Source organism: Microtus oregoni, unplaced genomic scaffold, assembly GCF_018167655.1.
Source record: "Microtus oregoni isolate MIOR12 unplaced genomic scaffold, Mior012 000025F_ref0000491, whole genome shotgun sequence".
NCBI classification, from domain to species: Eukaryota; Metazoa; Chordata; class Mammalia; order Rodentia; family Cricetidae; genus Microtus; species Microtus oregoni.
In genome coordinates this window covers 34,032,249-34,055,513 of record NW_024543084.1, presented here as the reverse complement: position 1 = coordinate 34,055,513, position 23,265 = coordinate 34,032,249, and the positions used below count along the sequence as shown (strand labels likewise).

The 23,265-nt window shown below is 36.6% G+C and overlaps 1 protein-coding gene across 1 annotated transcript in view; it reads left to right on the top strand.

Annotated features, from left to right (window-relative positions):
* LOC121462564 (probable ATP-dependent RNA helicase DDX60) overlaps positions 1-23,265 on the top strand; it is a 76,798-nt gene that overhangs the window by 5,150 nt on the left and 48,383 nt on the right. The window contains exons 6-16 of the mRNA XM_041674201.1: positions 1,033-1,194; positions 2,572-2,730; positions 6,133-6,274; positions 7,535-7,690; positions 11,125-11,230; positions 11,661-11,776; positions 13,034-13,194; positions 14,457-14,709; positions 17,164-17,330; positions 17,808-17,966; positions 20,465-20,614. Of these exons, the coding sequence (XP_041530135.1) occupies positions 1,033-1,194; positions 2,572-2,730; positions 6,133-6,274; positions 7,535-7,690; positions 11,125-11,230; positions 11,661-11,776; positions 13,034-13,194; positions 14,457-14,709; positions 17,164-17,330; positions 17,808-17,966; positions 20,465-20,614 (1,731 nt within the window). The remainder of the gene's footprint in view (positions 1-1,032; positions 1,195-2,571; positions 2,731-6,132; positions 6,275-7,534; positions 7,691-11,124; positions 11,231-11,660; positions 11,777-13,033; positions 13,195-14,456; positions 14,710-17,163; positions 17,331-17,807; positions 17,967-20,464; positions 20,615-23,265) is intronic.

Below are 23,265 nucleotides of genomic sequence, written 5' to 3'. Positions count from 1 at the left end.
AAATTTCAGATTAAAAATTATTTTAAAAAATAGCATTTACATATCTATGGCAGATTCAGTATTTCTTATGATGGCTCTAATTCACTCTTTAATAATATCAATCCTTTGTATTTCTCATTAGGTTGTAGAATCTCTCTTTGGTCCCTACTAGTCTTGAGGCATCCCAAGTATGGCCGGGAACTTGATAAATGCTCCAGAAGGAATATATTATTCCCCCTACACATTTCATCACTGTTCCCAGTACTACTATTTTCCTTTTTAACTCATGCAGAAGAGGAGATTATGTGCATAATAACTGTAAAAGCAACCCATACATTCAGAATGTTGATTGCTATGATATGTGTTGCTTCAAATCATGTGTATTACCCACAAAATTATATATGATTATAATTTAAGAAAATATAATATAGGGACCTAAAGTGTTACAAGTATTATTTTATGGATATATGGTATTTCTTGAATGCTGATGATTTAAATTGCTTGAAGATTTTCTTTTCCAAATAATTCTATGATGAAAGCCTTGGTGCCCACATCTTTGGGCAGATTTTGGATTGTTCCTTTAGGTTAGATCTCTAGGACTTGAATAAAAAGTATCAACATATTGAATGACAAATGTATTGTCATATGCCTTTGCCCATTTATAACTTCATTAGCAGAGTATTAGAACTGACACCCCATGAATTCTGGTGCTGTTATTAAAGTAGTTAAAGATGAAAAAATGTATTGATATTATCAAAGAAAAATGTAATTTTATACTACTAAAGAAAATAAACATTTTTCCATTTTCTCACTATTTGGGTTTCATTAGAGAATTAGCATTTAAAGTCATGAATTTTCCTGTTTATTTACAGATTTTTGAGTTTTCTCAAAATTTTTTGAAATAATTTTACCACCCAAAAATTGTGTTCATAATGTTTTTAGTGGAAACAGTTTCCATATGTTCATATAGACTCATTTCTTACTACGTAATCGCTTATATATAAATACAGTTCTCTAATTGTCATGACGTGTTATAATTCTCTGTGGTGACAGGCTTGTGAGATGATGTCTCTGCTCAGGCAACTTTGGCCAGAAGGCTCTGACATCCGGCGAGCCCTTTGTGTCACTTCATGCTCCCTCTTCTTGGAAATGTACCACAGCTTCTTAGAGAACAGAGAGAAAAAATCCTCCAAGAAGATGTGCAAAGTCAAACAGGTGTGGTTGCTGCACTAGGATGCACTTGTTCTTACCCATTTTATTGCTTTCACCAACCATTTCTCCATGTGGGCACCGGGTTCTCTCTTGCTTATATGAACAGCAGAAATAGGAGAATCCCTGCGATTCATGTCATAAAGGAATATGCTGTTCCATGACTTAGTGTGTTTCCTACAGGTACTTCATGTGGGATATTTGTAGTCTTCATCACCTGCAGACAGACAAAGGAAGAAACAACCTGCTATGCTACTGTGCTTTGGGCTTTTTCTGTGCACAGTTCACTAAATGCTCAGGAAAGAATTGTTATTTCTATTTCACTATTAAAGTACAGACTTTTGTTTTTTTGAGAGTAGCAGTCCTCCAACCCAAGGTGATAAATAGTAATGTAGTTTGGATTAAGGTTTATCATGTGCAAATTTCTCAGTGACTTTAAAAGATAGACTCACACAGTGTTTCCTTACTTCCTGGGGGACAGACTACTGTTCTTAGTTTCTTTATTGCAGAAAAGGTCAAGAATCTGGTGGCCAGTTGAGATTTAGCTATGACTAAAATTTCATCTCTGCATATATGTTCTCATGGGCACTAAAGTATACACATGTACACATTCCATTTTATATGTAATCTCAGTACTATAGAGTCTCAGCTTATAAATCCTATCTTGAATTCAAAAATGAACAAGGACCAGTTTTTAATATTTCACTTTGCAGTATCTCATTAAATATAATTTTTAATGGGACCTTTCTGCATGATTAGACCTCCAATTTAATTCATCTCTAAATCATGATAGTAAGTCAACATTTACTCTTTGGAACTTCTAAACATTAGACCCTCTCTGGCATCCTAGGAGCATCCCATCGAAGTCTCCTTTCTCCCAGACATGCCAAAATGTTTGCCAATAGCAATGGTGTCCCTGCCCCATGATGCTAAGCATATTTACTTATTTACCTCTGTTCTCATTGTGCAGTTACAGCCTTGAGCTACACTGCCACTCTGTTGTCCTCATGGAGGTAGTTCATAATATTGCCTTCAGAGTAGGTTGTTAAAGACAGAAGGGAGAATGTAGCATATAGCTCCACCCACTCAAGGTCCCCTGGAACTTCTCGTTCATCACCTAGTTTATTAGTTTATATCTAGAGTCCCTGAAAATACTGACTAATGCCTTACACCAGGTTCTGCAAAGCTACACTTCCTTTCCCCTCTTTCTCAAACGTGTTTAAACACAGCCTTGTTTCTGGATAAGTACTGTCTCAGAAACGGAGAATGTATAAATGTGGAATTCCCACCTAGAGAGCTTAGCTACAAAGTTTGGGCTTCTGCAGATTGAGTGTGTAGTCTCCCAGCCCACTGTTCTCTACTCACCTTCTTTACTTTCTACAGCAACAAGGTAGTTGTTTAACCCTGAAGGATGTAGAAGACTTCTGTAAGCTCCATTGCCTCAGTGTGGTTTTCCAACTCCACCTACCTCTTTCCCAGAGAGCCTGCTCAAGATTTGTCACTTCTGATTGGATTAAGGACCTCAAGACTGTCTTTAAAATGGTAAATATACTCGCCTTTCATTTTTACTTTTGTTTAAACTACATGATACATATAAAATACATTAATCTTCAAACAGGTTTATACAGGGTGGTGTTAAATTTTGAGGTATTGTTGGTGTTAAAATTTTATGGGCTTGCTTAAATCAGTCACTTGACTAGTTTTAACAATCATATTAAGTGATAAATTGTTATTAATAACAACCATCATGACATGCATCCAACCCAAAGAGGAGCTTCTTGACATTTTCTTTCGCAAAATTCTTGTCAGTGTGAAGATTTGTGTCATTTATGAGGAAGTTCCTGATGACCACCATCTTCTGCGTTGAGAAAGAGATGAGAAAATGGATGCAAAGCTTTATTATTTTTTTTCCATTATAGATTATGGATACAGAGATTTTGGAGACTTTAGGAGACCAGAAAGAAAAAATCTCTCCAGAGTCTTCTGTGCAAATCAGTGCTAGAATCTGCTAACACTCCAGTTTACACTCTTCATTTTAAATGAACAATTTTTTTTGTTTTTATAGCATGGAAAATATCCATATACATTTTTTTCTTTTTGCATTTTCTTACTTTATAGTATTGGATGCTATCATCTTTAATGACTACTAGTTGCATCTTAATATATGTGCAGTATATATATTTATTTACATAAATAAATATCATATGTTTATATTTGTGTATTTAAACATATATTAGCCATGTAGACTTTCTTTTAGGAATCTGAGATAAATAGTCAAGAAAAGTTTCTGATGCCCAAAGAAATTCAGAATGTGCTCTTTTGACCTGGAGATGTAGTGAGATGAATACCCTTCATCATTCCACCCTAGCTTTTCCAGACAATTATATCTTATAGTGAAGACATAGACTGAATTTTCAGACTTACTGTGAAGGAAGAACTAGAGTACTTTTGAAACCAATAGTTAAAAGATCTAGCCAAGTTTGCAAGGGTTTCTCTGAAGAAGTTATATGACCCAAGTCTTGAAGGATGGGTAGCAGGGTGGACAGAAAGGAAACCAGATTGTGGGAGAAGAAGCACTGTGTGTGATTGTCCTAAAAATATCACAGCCAAGGAACTGAGGTCCACTCCTTGTATCAAGGACAGAAAACAAAAGGTTAGTGATGAAGCTGAAGTAGTGGGCAAGAGACAAATGAGGTAGCATCCTGTAGGACAGGATAGTTAAGTTCATCATACATTCACTGAGTGCCTACTAAATGGTTTGTATGTAGGCAAATGGCACTTCTTCTTTTTTTTTTTTTTTTGACTTGGAATGTAGACCACACAGTGTAGTTACAAAACTGGATTTGGGGGTATTAGAGGAATATTCTGCTACCTTCCTGTTGATGGTGTTAGAGACTAAGGAAGAGCTTTTGAGCCCTCTACACTATACTCTGAATATACTTCTACAGTAGCACTCTGAAGAGTGACTTAAGTCTACCTGGAGGCAGCAAAGCTGCATGGAGAGTGTGCCTTTCTTACTCAGTGAGGAATAGCATTTGCATAAATGCCCCTGTCTCAAAGTCCAATAAGGGAGAATTGAAGGAAATTCATGACGTATATTGATTTGACAGGGACTAAAGTGGCAATTAAGTCATATTAATTTTACTTGATAGTGCTTGTATTGCATTTACTATATTAGCATAATGTTACCTGGGGTGGGAATTGTAGGTAAGGAATAGGACACATGAGTGATGGTTCAGTTGGTAGAGCATGTGCCTTGGAAGCCTGAGAAGCAGACTTTGATCTTCAATGGGGAACCATGCAAAACATCAAATCAGGTGTGCCGATGCTCACTTGTAATTCCAAAGATAGGCAAATGTGAAGATCGCTTGTTCACCATCCATCTTACTTGCTCAAGCTCCAGGCCAATGAGAGACCCTGTCACATTTGTAAAGTGGGATTTACGAGGCAAAGACTCCTGAAGTCATTCTGTGGCCTCTGCACACTGGCACACACCCATACCATGCTTATAGCCATACATAACAGGGTCAGGATGTATTGAATATGTGCACTGGTGAACATTCATAGCTGCTGTAATGGAATTTCTACAGAGTTCTACGGTGGAGTAAATACTACACATGGTGAAGGTGGCTCTGTGTAGGTTCTATTGATTCTTGAGAGAAAGTTCTGTATCCTAAACCCCATAGGAGGACATTCCTCTAGGTGTTTTGTTAGAGCCTAAGAGTAGCAGGCTCTGTGTGACTCTGTTATTAATGAAAGATAGGAAGACTCCACTTCTCAATCCCATTTTTATTTAAATTCTTTAATATGGGTCATTTTAGGTTAATATATTATATCTATTGGTATCTGCAATTAAAATAAACCTTGTGGCACTAGTAATGTGCTTTGACTTTTATAATTAATTTATTTCTCAGTTATATTAAATTATTGTGTCAACTTTATGTAGTTAAGTCTGGTCTACATTTGGGAGCTGGCGTGAATGCTGCAGGTGTGATACAGACTTGAATGGAAGCCTCCTTTGCACAACTTTATCAATGAAGATTTTCTGACAATTTTTAAGACACTGGGATGTGGTTTAGGTTAAAAGACACTATAAAAATATCTTGAAATATTTGGCAATGTTCTAAGATGGCCTGGCAGGAGATACCTGATAATTTTAGTTGATCAGAAACAGCAGCTTCATTCTCCTCTTTATGTTGGGAAGCATTAGGTTTTAATACTTAAGGAAATCGGGTGAAGAAATATCACTTGGGAGCCTCTCTGTAAACCATACCATTGAAAAAGACTCATGTCTACTGTGACCAGATGTAAATGCTGTTTGTGCAGACATTCTGTCTGTGTTATGATGGAATATCATGGTGCAGCCTTAAGTTGGTGGAGATCTATCAACATTGGTGGATGGGAAACGTTTTTCTTTCTAGTACCCTTAGCAGCCCAGCATTGAGAACACAAAGTAAACAACGAAACCTAAGTGAATAACAGAAGCACATTCAAAAACTGAAGAAATATATAGTTTTTGAGATTTTAGATCACAATGGAGGAAACAATGAATAGTAAATAAATAAATATTTCTTTAATTCATAATAAAAAGTTGTGTTTTTTTTTTTTTGACAAGATCTTACTGTGTAACCCAGGTTGGTCTGAAACTGACTGTGTAACACAGACAGGCCTTAATCTGGCAGGCATCCTCCTGCTTTAGCCTCCCAAGGGCTGGGATTATGTGCAGCTTAAATTCATTTTTGAGTCAGTTTTTATTTTATATAATGCTTCAATTTTTAAGGAATAATATAATTCTCATTTTGACCAAGTGGGTTTACATTCTAATGAGAATTTGGACAGTCTTGTTATCTGCCTTTCATTTGGATTATAGAGGTGTATGGGGTAATTAATTCTACGTATTACTGTGGACATGAAAGCTGCCAATAACTTTTTTTTTATTTCCAGAAACAGTGGTGTGAGTATTTCATCCTAAGTAATGTGCACATGAGTGAATTTTGGAGTTTGGATTTACTTCACCTTTCTGATTTTAGTGATGAGCCTTTGTTGAAGAATATTGCTTTTTACTATGAAAATGAAAATGCAGAAGGTATCAGCTTACTATATAATACACCTCACCTTTCTTTAGAGAAAAGGCTCATGAAGAGTTTCAAGCTTCAAAACCATTTCTTTACACTCTATTGTATAAATAGTAATTATTTTCAAGTTTCCTAGTCTTTATTTATAATTTTTTATTTGTGACAATCAGAATGAATATAACAATTCAAAATATTTTTCAACTTATTATTATTCCATAGTTATTTTTGTTAAAAGTGTGTGTTCATGTGTTTGACAGTTTATTACACTTTGTTTTCATGCATGGCATATAATGTTTATTTATAAAATTGCTCATGAATAGAAACATTTCACTTTATTAGATATTTAGGGATTTTAAGTTTTCTAAGGGATAATCTTTATACTTTTTTATGTAATTTGTTTATTTGATAGAATATTTTTCTTGTGCTTTTATAGCCAAAGTAAAAGAAAACACATTTTAAGAGAACAGTGCTTGAGTGAGTAGTATAGAAATATCTTTGACATCAAGATTTTTTCCTGTCATATTTTAGGAAATGAAATTAATTACCTACTTTGAAAATAATGATTCTTTGTTAATTTTTTTGCCTTTTTTTCTTCTTTTATTAAAAATTTCCGCCTCCTCCCCTCCTCCCTTTTCCCTTCCCCTCTCCCCACTTCCCACACCCCACTGCCCTCCCCCTTCCTCTCCAGTCCAAAGAGCAGTCAGGGTTCCCTGCCCTGTGGGCAGTCCAATGTCCTCCCCCCTCCATCCAGGTCTAGGAAGGTGAGCATCCAAACAGGCTAGGCTCCCACAAAGCCAGTACATGCAGTATGATCAAAACCCAGTGCCATTGTCCTTGGCTTCTCAGCAGCCCTCATTGTCCACCATATTCAGAGAGTCCGGATTTATCCCATGCTTTTTCAGTCCCAGTCCAGTTGACCTTGGTGAGCTTTGTTAATTTTTTATTTTAGTTTTATTCAATGTTATTGGTTACGAAACTATATGTGGTATAATATTTTTATCATCTTAAAAAAATTAAATCTCTGCTGTTGGTTATCATTAGTTAAGACATAAATTTTTAATATTAAGTTTCAAGCATAAATACAAGATAAGTTTTAATATGTTCCGTGGCATTGTCCACAGCTTTGATCTTTTTCATTTAGATTCAGTGTGAAGCTCATGGAAAATTCCACTGTTAGCATCGTAATTCAGAGCCTAGTGACTTTAGTGATGTTTTGTGCTTTAATGCATATGTCAGTGCTTCTTAACAGTGAATTTTTAATTGTGAACCAGGCCTGGATTTGAAAGTAGGAGATACCATCATGAAGGAGTATGGACATCTCTGGGACACAGTGTCAAAGTTGGTGGGAAAATTTGAAGTGGGAAATTCATTTCCTTTGAGAACAACAGAATGCCATTTTCTTAAAAAGACAGCATCACCAGTCAAAGGTAACTGATTCCTAACTTAAATGTCATTTTCTTTAAAAAGATCCCATCACCAGTCAAAGATAACTGATTCCTAACTTAAACTGAGGAAGAAAAAAAAACCCTCTTGGAAATCTCCAAGTAGAAATCTTTTTGTAGTATTTGTGTGTTTGAATAGTTGTCATGTCCATGGGGTGGTGTGCTTTGACTAATATTGAAATTTTATATGTTGTTTGTAATTAATATTGCCATTTTAAAAAGTCAAACCATATGTAAGTGAATTCTCTTTCTAGCAATGTGACCTCTGTCAACAAAAATTTTCAATATCCTATTACATCATGGTGACTCTTCTCCAAATATTAGAATGGGGGAGGCCTGTAAAATAACTGGGGAGGCTGAGACCTATCTACAATATCAAAGAAATTAGCGTGGTAACACATTCAGCATCTGTGTTGTATAGAAACAAAGTAAACAGTAGACTTGTGTTGGGAAGAGTAAGAGATGCTAAAGAATAAAAGGAGCCAGCATCCACCTTAGAAAGACTTTGCCCAAATCAGTGCATTTGCCTTCTCTGTGCCGCAGATATACAGAGTGTCTTTGGTGACAGACACGGGAGAAGAGGCCAGAGCCAGGAGGTGGTAGAACTGACAGTCTTCAGAAAGCCAAGGTCCATAGGAGCAAACCTCACAGGTTAGCTCCTCCCAGACCTGCCTTTCAGTGAACAGAAATAACAAAGAAGTCACACTGTTTCTGCAGAATAATAAATCACTCATGAGAATTTGGAATTTAAATTGTTAGGCCACAAGGCCTCTCTAATCCAGTAAATGAAAGTGATCGGAAAGATCTGGCAAATTATTATAAGGAAGAAATCATAAACATTTTGTAGGATTATGTGTCAAAGATGGATGTTGATAAAATTCACAGAAGAGCTGAGGAACAACTAAGAACACAATTAGCTGTGTCTAGGCAGAAGCTGCTCATTCGTTCCCACTTATACCCAAAATAATCACACAGAAGTATATTATTTGCAATACTGTTTGGTCAATAGCTTAAGCATATTTCTAGCTAACTCTTATATCCTAAACTAACCCATTTCCATTAATCTGTGTGTTACCACGTGGCTGTGGCTTACTGGGTAAAATTCTGTTTGGCATCTGTCTCTTCTGGAGCTACATGACTTCTCTCTGACTCTGCTTCTTCTCTCTCTCTCTCTATATATATATATATCTCTTCTAGCCTGGCTATGTTCTGTTAAGCCATTGGGCAAAAGCAGCTTCTTTATTAACCAGTAAAAACAACTCATATAAGAAGGACTTCCCACATCACTTCCACTTTTCTGTTTAAATAGAAGGGAAAGCTTTACTTTTAATATAGTGAAATTACATATAACAAGACAGGTATTAAGCAAGAATTATAGTTACAATATTTATATCTACTTTATCTACCATAACTAAGGAAAACTATAACTATAACTTTCTATTCTTTCAACTCCATCAAAGACTCCAGAAATGCCAATCTGTTGTAAGAGGCTGTTTGTTCATTTCCTGGCCACCCAGACTCCCAAAATAATTATTCAGGAACTATATTATTTAAATCACTGCTTGGCTAATCATTTAAGTGTAATTATTAGCTAGGTCTTATATCTCTGCTTAGCCCATTTCTATTATTTTATATTTTACCATGAAGTTCGTGGCCCACTGGGAAGCTTCCAGCTGACTCTCCCCTCTGGTGGCTGCACAGCATGTCTTGACTCTACCTTCTTTCTTGCAGCATTCAATTTAGTTTTTTCTGCCTAGCTCAATTCTACCCTATTACAGGCCAAAACTGCTTCTTTGTTAACAATGGTATTACAGCATACAGAGGGGAGTTATAGGATATATCCCTATAACTATCATTGATCTATATTCTATCTATCAATGTATCAATCTATCTCCTATCTATCATCTATCTATCTATCTATCTATCTATCTATCTATCTATCTATCTTCACACACATACAAATGTTTCAAAATAAGTATATTAAAGTATGGTATATATCTGAAATAAATATAAAATTAAAATTGAGCACAGAAGATATTAAAAGACATGGATACTAAAAACTAACCTTTGGTTCATTTGGAAACTTGGAAAGAAAGAAGGAATTGACGTGAGTGGAATCATGTTTGGCAAGTAATGACCTAACATTTACCTGCATTAATCAAGACAAATTTTATACATTTAGGATGTCAAATCAGGTGAGTTAAATGCAAAAACCTAGTAAGCCAGAAGAATGCACTCCCTTGACACACAAAGGGAAACTGCAACATGTAAAATCTACAGAACATATCATAGGATTCACAATTAACTCTAAAGAATTAGTCAAGTGACAGATTTCTCAGTAATGATGAAATTCAGAATGTAACAGAATTATGTAATTATTAAATTATATAAGGGTAAAGGATAGCATGAATATTTGCAGAAAAACAAAAAATGGTTTAGTCATAATAACATCTTTAATATTGTAATGAATTTAAGAAAAATGATTTTAGAGGAAGTATCAAAAGGAATGTTCACTAAGAACTTAGGATACCTACATATGTACATACGTGTGTGTGTGTATGTATGTATGTACATATGTATACATGTATTCTTGTCTTTTATAACAATGAATCCCACCAGACGAAAGGACAGTGGTACAAGGAGTTAACTGTAGCAGTCAGAGAGTGTGTGTGTGTGTGTGTGTGTATTCTTGTGGTCTTTGACAATGAATTCCACCCAACAAAAGAACGCAGGAGCAAGGAGTTAACTGTAGCAGTCAGAGAGTGAATACTTATATACGTACGTGTGTGTGTGTGTGTGTGTGTGTGTGTGTGTGTGTGTGTATTCTTGTGGTCTTTGACAATGAATTCCACCCAACAAAAGAACACTGGAGCAAGGAGTTTACTGTAGCAGTCAGAGAGTGAATACTTATATACGTACGTGTGTGTGTGTGTGTGTGTGTGTGTGTGTGTGTGTATTCTTGTGGTCTTTGACAATGAATTCCACCCAACAAAAGAACGCAGGAGCAAGGAGTTAACTGTAGCAGTCAGAGAGTGGTTCAAATTAGGTTAGGGCAGGAAATGAAGAGCACTATGAAGAGCCTGTCCATTAGCAGGTTTCCACTTTGGGAGACATGAGGCCAACTGGGAACCTTAGAATGGGGTTCACACTATCTTGGAAACATCTCTTGCAAGGAGCAAGAGAGCTGGGTTATTTATTCTCCTGTTCCTGTTATAACTTTGGCTGAGGGTCATTCTCATTGCTTCTGGTTTGATCTCTGTGGTTATAGGGAGAAAAGTACTTTAACTGTTGCAGAATTGAAATTAAAATATAAATAAATATTAAATGTTTTTAAAGGTGAAATCTTGGGAAACAATTATAGTGTCTTCTTTTCTGAAAATTTCACATTTAACTTGATCATATTTATTTTTTTTTTACAGAAAGTTCCCAAGAAAAGATGCCAAATTTGGGTTTTATTCCAATGTCATGTGCTTTGGTTGATGAATTTACTGGTGACATTTTGAAAGACTTGCCTTTCCTAAAGAAGTAAGACCTCCATATGTATTAATAAGTACTTGTTTGGAATGGATAATAGTCATTTATTAAATATTCCTTGAGAAGGCTTTTTCTGAATAAACTGCAGAAATATGCTACATTAAAGATAGTAAATTACATGCAATATATATTTGCAGCATATTCCCCTTTGCCCATCTTTATGATATCTGTGTGATTTTTATTGGAGAACAAAGCACTCTACTCCTATTTTTAAGTTAATAGAACAAGGAATGTTTGAGAGAGTTGGAGACCTGAAGTGGTCCTGACTTCTGAAGCTTGTAAGAAAATGCTTTTTTGTATTCAACTACACATGTTGTATCCCAGGAAGATAAGAAGAAACTATGATTTTCAAAGTTATAAAATGTGTTGGATTTGGAGGCCTGGAATTTGAAATGCGCTTGTATTTCTTTTTGTCTCCCAGTGATGACCCCATTGTTTCCTCGCTGATTAAGCATAAGGAATTCGATGAGCTTGTGCACTGGCATTCCCACAGACCTCTCAGTGATGACTATGACAGGACAAAGGCTAATTTCAATGGTGAGCTTGTCGATTCTGCTAAACTAATTGAAATCTACATCACTCTGGCTTTTATTTCAAAGCATAAATCACATTATGAACTCAGATCAAAAGTTTTGGCGAAGAACATTCAACAGGGCATTCAGATGGACAACAGGAAGGATGTTAACAGAGATTTCTCCCTTTGTTTACTGGTGGTTATTCATGTAAAGGGTGTAGGTGGTCTAGGCAGAGGAGTGCATTTGTGATTTCTGTCTCCTGTGTTTGACACTGTGTTAAGGAAATAAGGCTTGTAGTTTATGAAATCTGGATGTCATTTGAAGTGTAATATATAGTGTTGAAGCTCTTAGCTCTATGACTGTGTCCCAGGATGAGGGTCTTATTCTTTCCTATCTAATAATTCAAGGAACCAGAATGCTTCAAATGGCTTTCTTCTTGATTTTGCCTACTGGAGCTCATTCACAGGGCACAAATAAGTAACACTTAGAGTCTGTCTCTAAAACAAAACAACCCCTTAGAAAACCCAAAACACCTGGAAGAAAGGGTACTCATGGACCCCTATTCCTTAAGGTTAATCATATGGATTCTGGAGGAGGGTCGCCATTACCTCCGTTGTGTACCCAGTGGTGTGCTCCAGGGCTTCATCGGTAGTTGTACAGTGGAAAATCTCAGAGTCCTCATTAAAATTAATGAGTCAGAAATCAAAACAAAAATGCATGAGTTTGGGAAAAAGACTTTTATGGAGATGGGGGAAATGACAGGTTAGATTGGATCTAAAAGAGATTGAGGTAAGTAATTAGAGTGTACTATATCCATTATGATAGAACACATTTAATCAATAAAATTAAATAAAATTCTTAGTATTTTGTTTTGGAAACAGAGTGTGAAAAATTGTCTTGAAAGTGTTTGAGCTGCTGGGAGTTGTTGACCAGTAGCAGAACCCTTAAACTGCATGTGGGAGATCCTAGGTTCAATTCCATAAACAACACACACACATATGTGTGTGCATGTATGTATATATATATCTATATATATTATAAATATATATTTGAATATATATTTGAAAAATTGCCACTTTTGTAGACATTTTGAAAGTCATTCTATAGATGAGATAGCCCAATTGAAGACAATTTTGGTTAAGGTTTTGGGCAAACTGCTCAGGCAAAATTGCTGTTGTATACTAGAAAGAATTGCACCTGTTTATGGAGTGGTGTGGAGAGTTAGAGATGCTTCTGAGAAAGCCTAATCATTTTACATTTTAAGTTTTTTCTTCTTCAGAGTATACAAGAGACCCCCGTTATCTTAGAAGTGTGCAGAAATATCATGTTTTTCAACGATTTTATGGGAACTCACTAGAATCAGTGCCTTCTAAGCTCATCATAACTCAAGGTGCTAAGCCGAAGAAGGATTGCAGTAAGTCCAGGAGCACAAAGACACGTGTAAGTTTCCGTAAATTCCATTATCATTAAAAGCTCTTGCTACTGTTCTTGTTTTTTATTGATTTTATTGAGTTCTGCATTTTTCTCTGCCCTCCTCCCTTCCTCTCCCCTCCTGTTCAAACCTCTCCCATGATCCCCATGCTCCCAGTTTACTCAGGAGAGACATTCTTTATTAAATTGGTGGTTCTCATCACTTTGATGGCTTCTTTCCATCTTTTTTCTTATTTGGGTGTAGTGGTTTGAATGAGATGTCTCCCACAGTCTGAGCATTTGAGTGTGTGGCTCCCAGTTGGCAGTACTGTCTGGGGAGGCTCACGAAGTTGCCCTTGCTGGAGGAAGTGTGTCACTGAAGGCCTGTTTGGAGAGCTTAAAGCCTTGCCATTCCTGCTTACAGTTTAAGACAAAAACTTTCAGTTTCTTGCTCCAGGTGCCATGCCTCTGTACCACCATCAGCAGATCTTAGCCCTCTGGAATCACAAGCTCAGATAATTTTTTTCTTCCATAAATTTTCTTGGCCATGTCATTTGACTACAGCACAGAAAAGTAACAAAAAGAACAATCATACTTATTATGATACCTGCTAGAAAGTCTAACTTCTAGACTTTCTAGATATGATCCTTTATGCAATAACATCTACCTATTTAGAGAATCAAATAAAGCATTAAGTCAATGAAGGTTTGGTTTAAAATTTTGCAATAATATTAAAATATAGTTTATTAGCTAATAATAATCAGAATGTTTTTCACAAAATTCAGCAAAAATAAGCATACAACACATGGATTTCTTTGCCTGACTTATACAGATTTCTATGCTTTCTTCAAAGTATTTATATAATTAATGCTTTCACTTTTTTAAGGTATAAAGTCAATGCTTCATGATAGAAACATCATGATCACGTACGGAGTAGGAAGGTGACTTGGTAGGAAGGGTAACAGAAATGCAATCCAGGAAAGAATAGCAGGTGTCACTGCATGGAGACCTAAATGAACCTTTGCAAGGTCTCTTTGATGTTATTACATTTACCCTTTAATATATAACACTACATAGAAATTTAGAAAATTATCTATTGCAAGTCTTTATATTCATTAAGTTGAATTATGTTTTCAATGAACAGAGTCTTAATTAAAAATATAATTTTACAACTACTCAGGTATGGGGTGATGATCAAAATCATCTGAGCATACTTAAAATATTTCATCAAGAATTGTCAATTTGGAATAGTTCTTTCTTGTCATGAGTTGTCTTTCTTTCCATTTGGGCAGGAGAGCAAGGCTGACATAATTGCTAGAGAGAATAAGAAGAGGTTAATTGCCAAGGAAGAACAAAAAGAAGAACAAAAATGGAATACCCTGTCATCTTCTATTGAGAAGGAGATGAAAAGGAATTTTAGCTCTGGGATGAAGAAGCTGGAAGAGTTTTTGAAATCATGTAAAAGTAACTCAGTGAAAGTTCAGGCTGAAAAAGCTGGGTTAACGGCTTGCTTGACAGCATGGAAGGAGCATTGCCGAGCTGAAGGTGTGTGGGGTGTTATTCGGGTGGCTTTCCTTGATGAGCTAGAGTTCAAAGAGATGTAAAGACGGTGCCTTGTCACCTGCTAACTAGAATTTGTATAGTAAGACTGATAAAGGGTTTTTTCCTCTGTTTTTATCAATGAGCAATGGCATCTCAGAGAGGTGACCAATAGCAAAGACAAAGCTTATTCATAAGCACAATTGGAGATAGCTTTAAACTAACTGCTGACCAGGAAGAGAGCATTGTTAGCAGAACCAATAACAGTAAGACACAGCAAGAACCCATCATTTATTTTTGAGTTTCAAAGGATAAATATTTTCTTTCTGAATAAGTTGGTGTTTATGCTTGCCTACTCATTTAATTTCCCCTTGGTTGTTGTGATAAAAAATATTTTCATATAATCAACTTAATGATTAGAGAGTTTATTCTATCTAATAGCTCAAGGGTATGCTTCATTGTTGTGGAGGGCATATCCAAGTAGGAAGAGCATGAAGCAGCTGGTCACATCATATTTAAATAGGAAGGCAGAGATGGATGAATTGAATACATGCCTAGCTCAGTATCTCTTTTATGTAGTTCAAAATTCATGCAGAAGACTCGGTTCCACTCAAAGTTCATAGGGGTGTTCTTGTGTCCATTAGCCTAATAAAGATAATCCCTTACAAGCATGTTCAGAGGCCTGTCCTCCAGGTGATTATAAATCCTGTAAAATTTGCAATCAACACCAACCAAACAGACTTCAACACTGATCACCCCTACCATACAGACTTCTTCCAAAGTCACAGAGGCAATTTCATGTACTCTCCTTTACATTTCTATGGAGGGAAATAGGATAAACAAAGAAAGAGAATAGGGATGATAAGGATAAAGTGGGACTGGATAGGTAGAGATGTGTAAACTGGATAGAGGCGTACTATGTACCTTAGCAAGTATTTATCTTTCTTTCCAACCAAGACACTGAGTAAGGTTGTGAAGCTGGATATTATCGATAGAGATCAGAATTTAGAGTGACTTAAATTATAGTGCTTATTCCATTGATAGATTCCTTGTAGGTGCTGCAGACTGATAGCAGAGTCCCTGCTGGGATTTCTGGATTCTTCTGTCCAGCAACAAGAAATTGGGCAGGACCCATGGTAGAAACAGAGGCAGTCTCTTAAGGAACAAAGATGATCTTTCCAGGAAAGGTCAGAAGTTCAATGTCCTTGTGCCCATGCCCAGAGTTGTGACCTTCTATAAGTCATTCACATAACTCTGGCTTACTCTCCATTTGCACACTGAAGTGTTTTCAGATTTATTATTTGTCTGCGTGTGTGTATGTGTCTGTGTTGAGTGTTGACAGATGCAAGAAAAGGAGTCAGATTCCCTGAAGCGGGAGTTACAGGTTGTTGTGAGGCTTCTGACATTGTTTTTGGGAATCCAACTCTGTAAGAGTGGTGAAAGCTGTCACCACTAAAGAATCTCTCCAGCTCTTCCTTCTCCTTTAATGTACTTTCCTGGCCACCAAAATCGTATTCTTAGATATCCTTAGTCAAAACTTAGTCACAGGCAACTTTAATCACAAGGAGGACAAGGAAACACATACTTTTACCTAGGTATGTAGAATTCCCAATACCATACAGACATAAATAAGAGATCTTTGGAAATACATGGTGGATGGAGAAATCAAGAGTAGAAACTGCCACAAATGCCCTTCTCCTTGTTTTTCATACAACCAGAATTTAATTATCCTCCAAGTTCAGTTCATAAAATATCTTTCCATAAAGCCCCTTTTAGCAAACAGATTCCCATAATGTCTGTAGTTTCTCGTGTTCTGTGTGGGCCAATCATATATCACATACTATGTAAGTGAACTGAATGCTCCTGGAGGTTAAGACCTTTATTTCATTTACTTGGCATCCTCTTGGATAAGAGCTTTCAATATAGGTTTGGTAGCACTTGTTTAATATGTGAGAGTGTGCACCAACTAAAAGAAAGGTGGAACCAAAACAGAAGCGAGAATTAACATGTAAGCAGAGGGGAGAAACAGTGTGTGTGATGCTAGAGAATGGAGGGATTGTCTGAGTCTAGGTCTGATCGCTGGAAGAGATGGATTGCATTGAGTCAACAGATTCGGTGCTTACATGCAGTAGCTCTCTGTGAACAATAGGGATAAAGGAATGTTGCTAAGATTATAATCTTATATTTAAAATCATGCAATTATTTCCTTTTAACAAAGGGGACATAGGCATATGAGACAGAGGAAAGCTTTATAATTCACAAAATTCTATAAACTTCAAGTGAATATTTTAATAATGAATTGTAAGATTTTTATCTAGTCCTTTCTATTCTCAAACATTTGTTAATGCTAAGTAAGTTTCATAAATAATAGTGTATAGCCTAGATGATTGCTCTTGTTAATAAACATTTGTTACTTTGATAACTTTTATAACAATTTTATTATTTGCATTTTGTATGAAGGTGAAACCACAAAAGACTTTAGCATAGCTGTTGATATGATGAAGAGAATTCACTCCTTGTTGGACAAACACTCTGAACTTCTGCAAGAAGCAGATCGGAAACTCATAGCCAAATGTCTTATGTGTTTAGGGTTTGATGAACTAGCAAATTCTTTGTATCCAACTCAGGTAACATATTGTAAAATCTTCATTTTTACACAGCTGTAATTTGCTATACATAAAGCATCCTTCAAATACAGTGATTTTTTTATGTTGATTTATCATAAAAATACAATCTTGATTAATCCAACTACTAAATTTGAGTTACTCAAGAATTATAAATTTTTATACTAATTGACTAAATGTCAAATAATTTCTGAAGACTTTTAAAACTAACCCAATACTTAATTCTAACAAAACAGCTTGTATCTATAATGGTGATGATGTAAATATGTCAGTCTGTAGCTACAAATATTAGAGTAAGTGTTTGAAAATCTTGACTTCTACTGATTTGCTTGTGTTTCAGAAAAGTGGCAATGTCCTCAAGATGTTTAAAGGGTGATTAAAATTGTTTCCATATTGAAGAAAGTCAGTTATAAACATTTCAACATTTATATCATGGTATAACCTAAATTACTTTCAAAATAATCTTTTAAAACAATATAGGATGAAGCAGATGACATAAAAATGAAAAAAAGGAATAAATATTCAGTTGGAATTGGGCCAGTTAGGTTTCAACTACAGTATATGGGCCACCATTTGATACGAGAAGAAAGAAAAGATCCAGACCCCAGAGTCCAAGATTTTATTCCTGATACATGGCAGGTAAAAATATGAATAAAAATAATTATTATATTTTATAATCAAGTAAGAATCATGGAATTTTGTGCATCATGGAATTTCTTATTTTTCTAGCCTTCTCGTTCTCTCTTTCCCCTCTCTTTCCCCCCCTTTCTCTCTTGTTTTAATATTTGTTTTTGTCATCTCTCTCTCTGTGTTAGTATTTGTATTTTCTATGGATTTCATAATATTTAATTATTTTATTTAAAAGAATTTCAGTTAAAGTTAATTGTTATTTAAAATATCTCATTTGGACTAATATTTTCCATTTAAAACACTATCCTGAGTGAGGTAAGCCAGACCCAAAAAGAGGAACATGGGATGTACTCACTCATATTTGGTTTCTAGCCATAAACCAAGGACATTGAGCCTATAATTAGTGATCCTAGAGAAGCTAAATAAGGAGAACCCAAAGAAATAAAATATAGGCATCCTCCTGAATATTAACCTTCAGCAAGCGATGAAAGGAGACAGAGACAGAGACCCACATTGGAGCACAGGACTGAAATCTCAAGGTCCAAATCAGGAACAGAGGAGAGAGAGCACGAGCAAGGAACTCAGGACCGCGAGGGGTGCACCCACACACTGAGACAATGGGGATGTTCTACTGGGAACTCACCAAGACCAGCTGGCCTGGGTCTGGAAAAGCCTGGGATAAAACCGGACTCTCTGAACATAGCGGACAATGAGGAATACTGAGAACTCAAGGACAATGGCAATGGGTTTCTGATCCTACTGCATGCACTGGCTTTGTGGGAGCCTAGGCAGTTTGAATGCTCACCTTACTAGACCTGGATGGAGGTGGGGGTTCCTTGGACTTCCCACAGGACAGGGAACCCTGATTGCTTTTCGGGCTGGGGGGGGACTTAATTGGGGGAGGGGGAGGGAAATGGGAGGCGGTGGCGGGGAAGAGACAGAAATCTTTGGGACTTAATTGGGGGAGGGGGAGGGAAATGGGAGGCGGTGGCGGGGAAGAGACAGAAATCTTTAATAAATAAATAAATTTTAAAAAATAAAAAAAGATAAAGATGCTGAAAAAAAAAGAAATTTAAAAATAATCATTTACTATGCAGACCATTTCCTTGGTAAGGTGTTGGATGAATTCCCATACATAGAGTCAAAGTTTAAAGATGTCTGTGCTATACAGCTATTATCATTCTGTACCACGGTCCAGGTTTTCTGTCAATAGAATTTCATACATAAACAATATACTCATGAAGAAGTTTGTGTAGTGCAAAGAGTGGGAAAATTGCTTATGTATTTTCTACCATTCTAACTATATATCTGTAAGCACACATAAGATAAATATTGATGGCTACAAAATTTGTAAGTAACCATTTCTGCATATATATATGATAACTTGAGCATTATTTACCTATAGAAATGCAAGTTTGTAGGTTCAATCTGACTAGCTTTTCAGTCAGTTCATATTTTGTAAGTCACTTTTCATTAATGTAATGAAAAACCCGAGATACCCTGGCTTTAATGTAAAGATACTCAGATGACTCCATGAGCCTAACTTCCAGTGCCAGCTTGTGAACAGAATGGCATCACATTGGGGTGGATCAGCTTGTGTGAGGAAGCCTAAAACTGAAAGCAAGAAATAGAGAAAGCTAGTTGGGCTGAGACCTTGTATATTAAAATCCTGATTTTTCCATGAGCAGGAGACCAACGTCTTATTTCAGTGTAGGCTAAAGGGCAGGAAAATTTATTCCTATTTTCCATACACCTTCTAATTTTTTTATGCCCTTTTCATCCTGATGTGTGGCATGTGGGGAGGACGAGATTCACAGAATGGCAGGTTGTCATTTGAGAGTACCTTCTGTCTTCTGTCCTTCACATAGGTTGTCCATTCTTTTGACTATTCATCAACTTGATAAATGAAATAATAGATTCCAAAGATGATACTCCCAAATAGTCACCCTTCAAGGGTAAGCAGCAAAATGAAGAATCCTTGATATTTCTGTGCTTCAACCATTTGCTTACTGCCATAAAAATGTGTGTTAGCTGGTTCTAACAACTATACTTTTCTATAAAACATTAAAAACTATCTTCCTAATAGTAATATCTTATTCTAAAACAACTTTTGAGTGATTCTTTTTGTACAAAAGAGCATGTTTCATTATGGTCTTTTTCTCCATGTATGTGTGTACTTTGGTCACATTTCTGTCAATACACCTTGCTTCACTGCCTTCCTCATTGGCTCCATCTTTTTCCTGAACAGTCTCCCTTTCTTGTGCAGTTCTTTTTAGTTTTTCTACTCCATTTTCACATGTAAGACTTATCTCTCAGCTGCTCAAAAGCAAACAAATTGCATCTTTTGAGAGAATGAACCATCTATCAGAGTTTACTTTTAAATTTTTTTTGTGTGTCTGCAGCTCTCCATCACTGAGGTTCAGAAAAATCAGAATGGTAAAGGAATGATCTATTTGGGTAGCATATGACTTGTTTGATTGATGCAAATCATGGTCTGACCCCTGCAGCGAGAGCTCCTGGATGTGGTGGATAACAACGAATCTGCAGTGATTGTTGCCCCCACATCCTCTGGCAAAACCTATGCTTCCTACTACTGCATGGAGAAGGTGCTGAAGGAGAGTGACGAAGGCGTCATTGTGTATGTTTCACCCACAAAGGTAGGGATCCAGTGCATGGAATATTTTTTTTTATTCCAAAGCTTACTCAAATATTAGACATGGATATGTGGTATATCTAGTTTCGTTTATCTATTGTGACTGTTTAAAATTGGCATACAAAATAATGGGCTTTATAATAGAATATTTGTACATAATTTTTGACCCTTCTTCACCATTACATCTCCCATGATGTAATCCCCCTCCACTGCTCCCGTTTGTTCCCATGTAGCCCCCATTCCACTTTCAAGTCATATATATTTTATTATCTTATTTCCCTTCTTCTCTTATGACCTATCTCCCTCTCATGATTCCCTTAATGTCCTATACCCACTGTCTCCCACATTTTATATATATATATAAATTTTATAATTCAAATATAAGAGAAAACATATGTCATTTGTCTTTCTGAGCCTGTTTTATTTTGTTCAATATAATAATACCCAGCTGTATCCATTTTCTGTAATTTCATTTTTGTGTTTGTTTAAATAGAGTTGTATATTTGTACAACATTTTTCTATTAGTTTGCTGATGGACATCAAGATTTCTTCTGTTTTCTAGCTATTGAAATAGTGGAAGTATGAACATGGATGTGCACGTATCTCTTTAGTAAGACTGGAAGACTTTGGGGTCTATACCCAGGAAGGAGTGATGTAGCTAGGACATGAGGTAGTTTCATTTTTCATGCCTTGTTAAACCTCAGTAATGATTTCTATAATGAATATACCAGATTATACTTTTAACAGTAGTGATTAAGGGTTCCTCTTTCCACATATTTTCCCTGACTGTTAACATTTGTTTTCTTAATTTAACCATTCTAATTGGAGTGAGATCGAATCTCAAATCTTTCTCAAGAATTCTGTTGTTATTCAGTGAGTTTCTGCTATACACAGAAGTAGTAGAATTTTTAGATGTACATTTTGTATATTTGCATATTTTGACTTCTAAATGCTAATGATTTGGGCAGTATTATTTTTATGACTTTTGGTCTTTCTTATTTCTTTATTCATGATGGACTTGATGACACATTTGCCTACTTTTTTTTCTTTTTCTCCTTTTTACTTTTTTTGTTTATTCTGTGCATCTTTTATGTAATGTATCTTTATCCCATTCATTTCCCTGTCCCTTCACATCTGCGTCCACACCTAAACACCCTCCCAAATACAGCGAAATTTAAGAGAAAAAAGAAAAAAAAGGTAAAAATTAAAAATCTCATCATGAAACCTGCAGTGTGACACAGTGAGTCAAACAGTAACCCCTTTGCCCATAGATCTTTACTTTCAAGTGTTCATAGCAAAAAGTCATTGACTGGTTCAAGCCCTCTGGCTTCTTTTACATTATAGATGCTGGGCCCTCACTAGGACTCTTCTTGGATATTCTGTTGTTGCCCCGTGTTGTGGAGATCCTGCAGCTTTGGGTCTGTGGATCAGGTGCCTTCACATGCTACAGCAGATCATGGATGGGGTGGATGTTGGGGTGGCCCAAAGAATGACCCTAGTTCTGGGCCTGGGCAGCTGTTGGGTTGGTCCACCAACAAGCTCTCCCTTTTCATCACCACCAGTGTAAACTCTCCAACCTTGCCGGGGCTGATTCTTCTCTTGCAGCAATGAGTAAGGGTGTGGCCATTTCTCCTGCTTTCATGCCCTCCCACACCTATACCATTAGAGTCAGATCCATTGTGTTGCTCAGGTGAGTTACAGGGGCCATTCTTCTGAGTGCTGCAGCAGGGACTGCCCTCCCTTTCTTATAATACCAGGACTAACTTCTCTACCCATCTCAGGCATTGATGGATGTGAGGTGGGAGGAGAACATCTTCCTTCTGCCCATGCTACCCCCTGTCTAGTGAGTAATGGGGATAGTTCTCCTTTGCTCACAACACTGGTACTGGGTCATCCTCACATCTGACCACCAGGCAGTTCTGCTGTGCTGCCCAGGCAAGGGTCAGGGCTATTTCCTGAGTGCTGCAGTTGGTGAGGAGGAGGGTCAGCTCTATTATCTGCTGCAGGCAATGAGGGGTGTGGAGTAAAAAGGGGCATCTCACGTCTTCCTACGCCACCACATGAAAGGAGTAGTGAGGACAGCTCTGCCATGCTTACAAGTTTGCAGTAGATTCATCCACAATTCTGCCAACAAGTTTGGCTCTATTGTGCTACCCAGGTGAGGTACAGAACCTGCTTTCCCAAGATTTGCATCTAGTGGGGGGCCAGGACAGCTTTCCTGTTCCTATGACTTTAGGCTATTTCTTTTATTTTTACTTTTTATTAAGCAATATATTTGTCTGTGCTCCCCTCTCTTCCTTCCCCATGATCTCCACTCTCCCAATTTACTCAGAAGATCTTGTCATTTTCTGCTTCCCATGTAGATTAGATCCATGTATGTCTCTCTTTGGGTCCTCTTTCTTATCTAGGTTCTCAGGGATTGTGAATTATAAGCTGGTTTTTCTTTGCTTTATGTCTCAAATTCAATTATGATGAGTACATATTATATTTGTATTTCTGGGTCTTGGTTACCTCACTCAATATGATGTTTTTTAGATCCATCCATTTGCCCACAGATTTCAAGATGTCATCATTTTTTCCTGCTGTGTAGTACTCCATTGTGTAAATGTATCACATCTTCTTTATTCATTCTTTGGTCGAGGGACATTTAGGTTA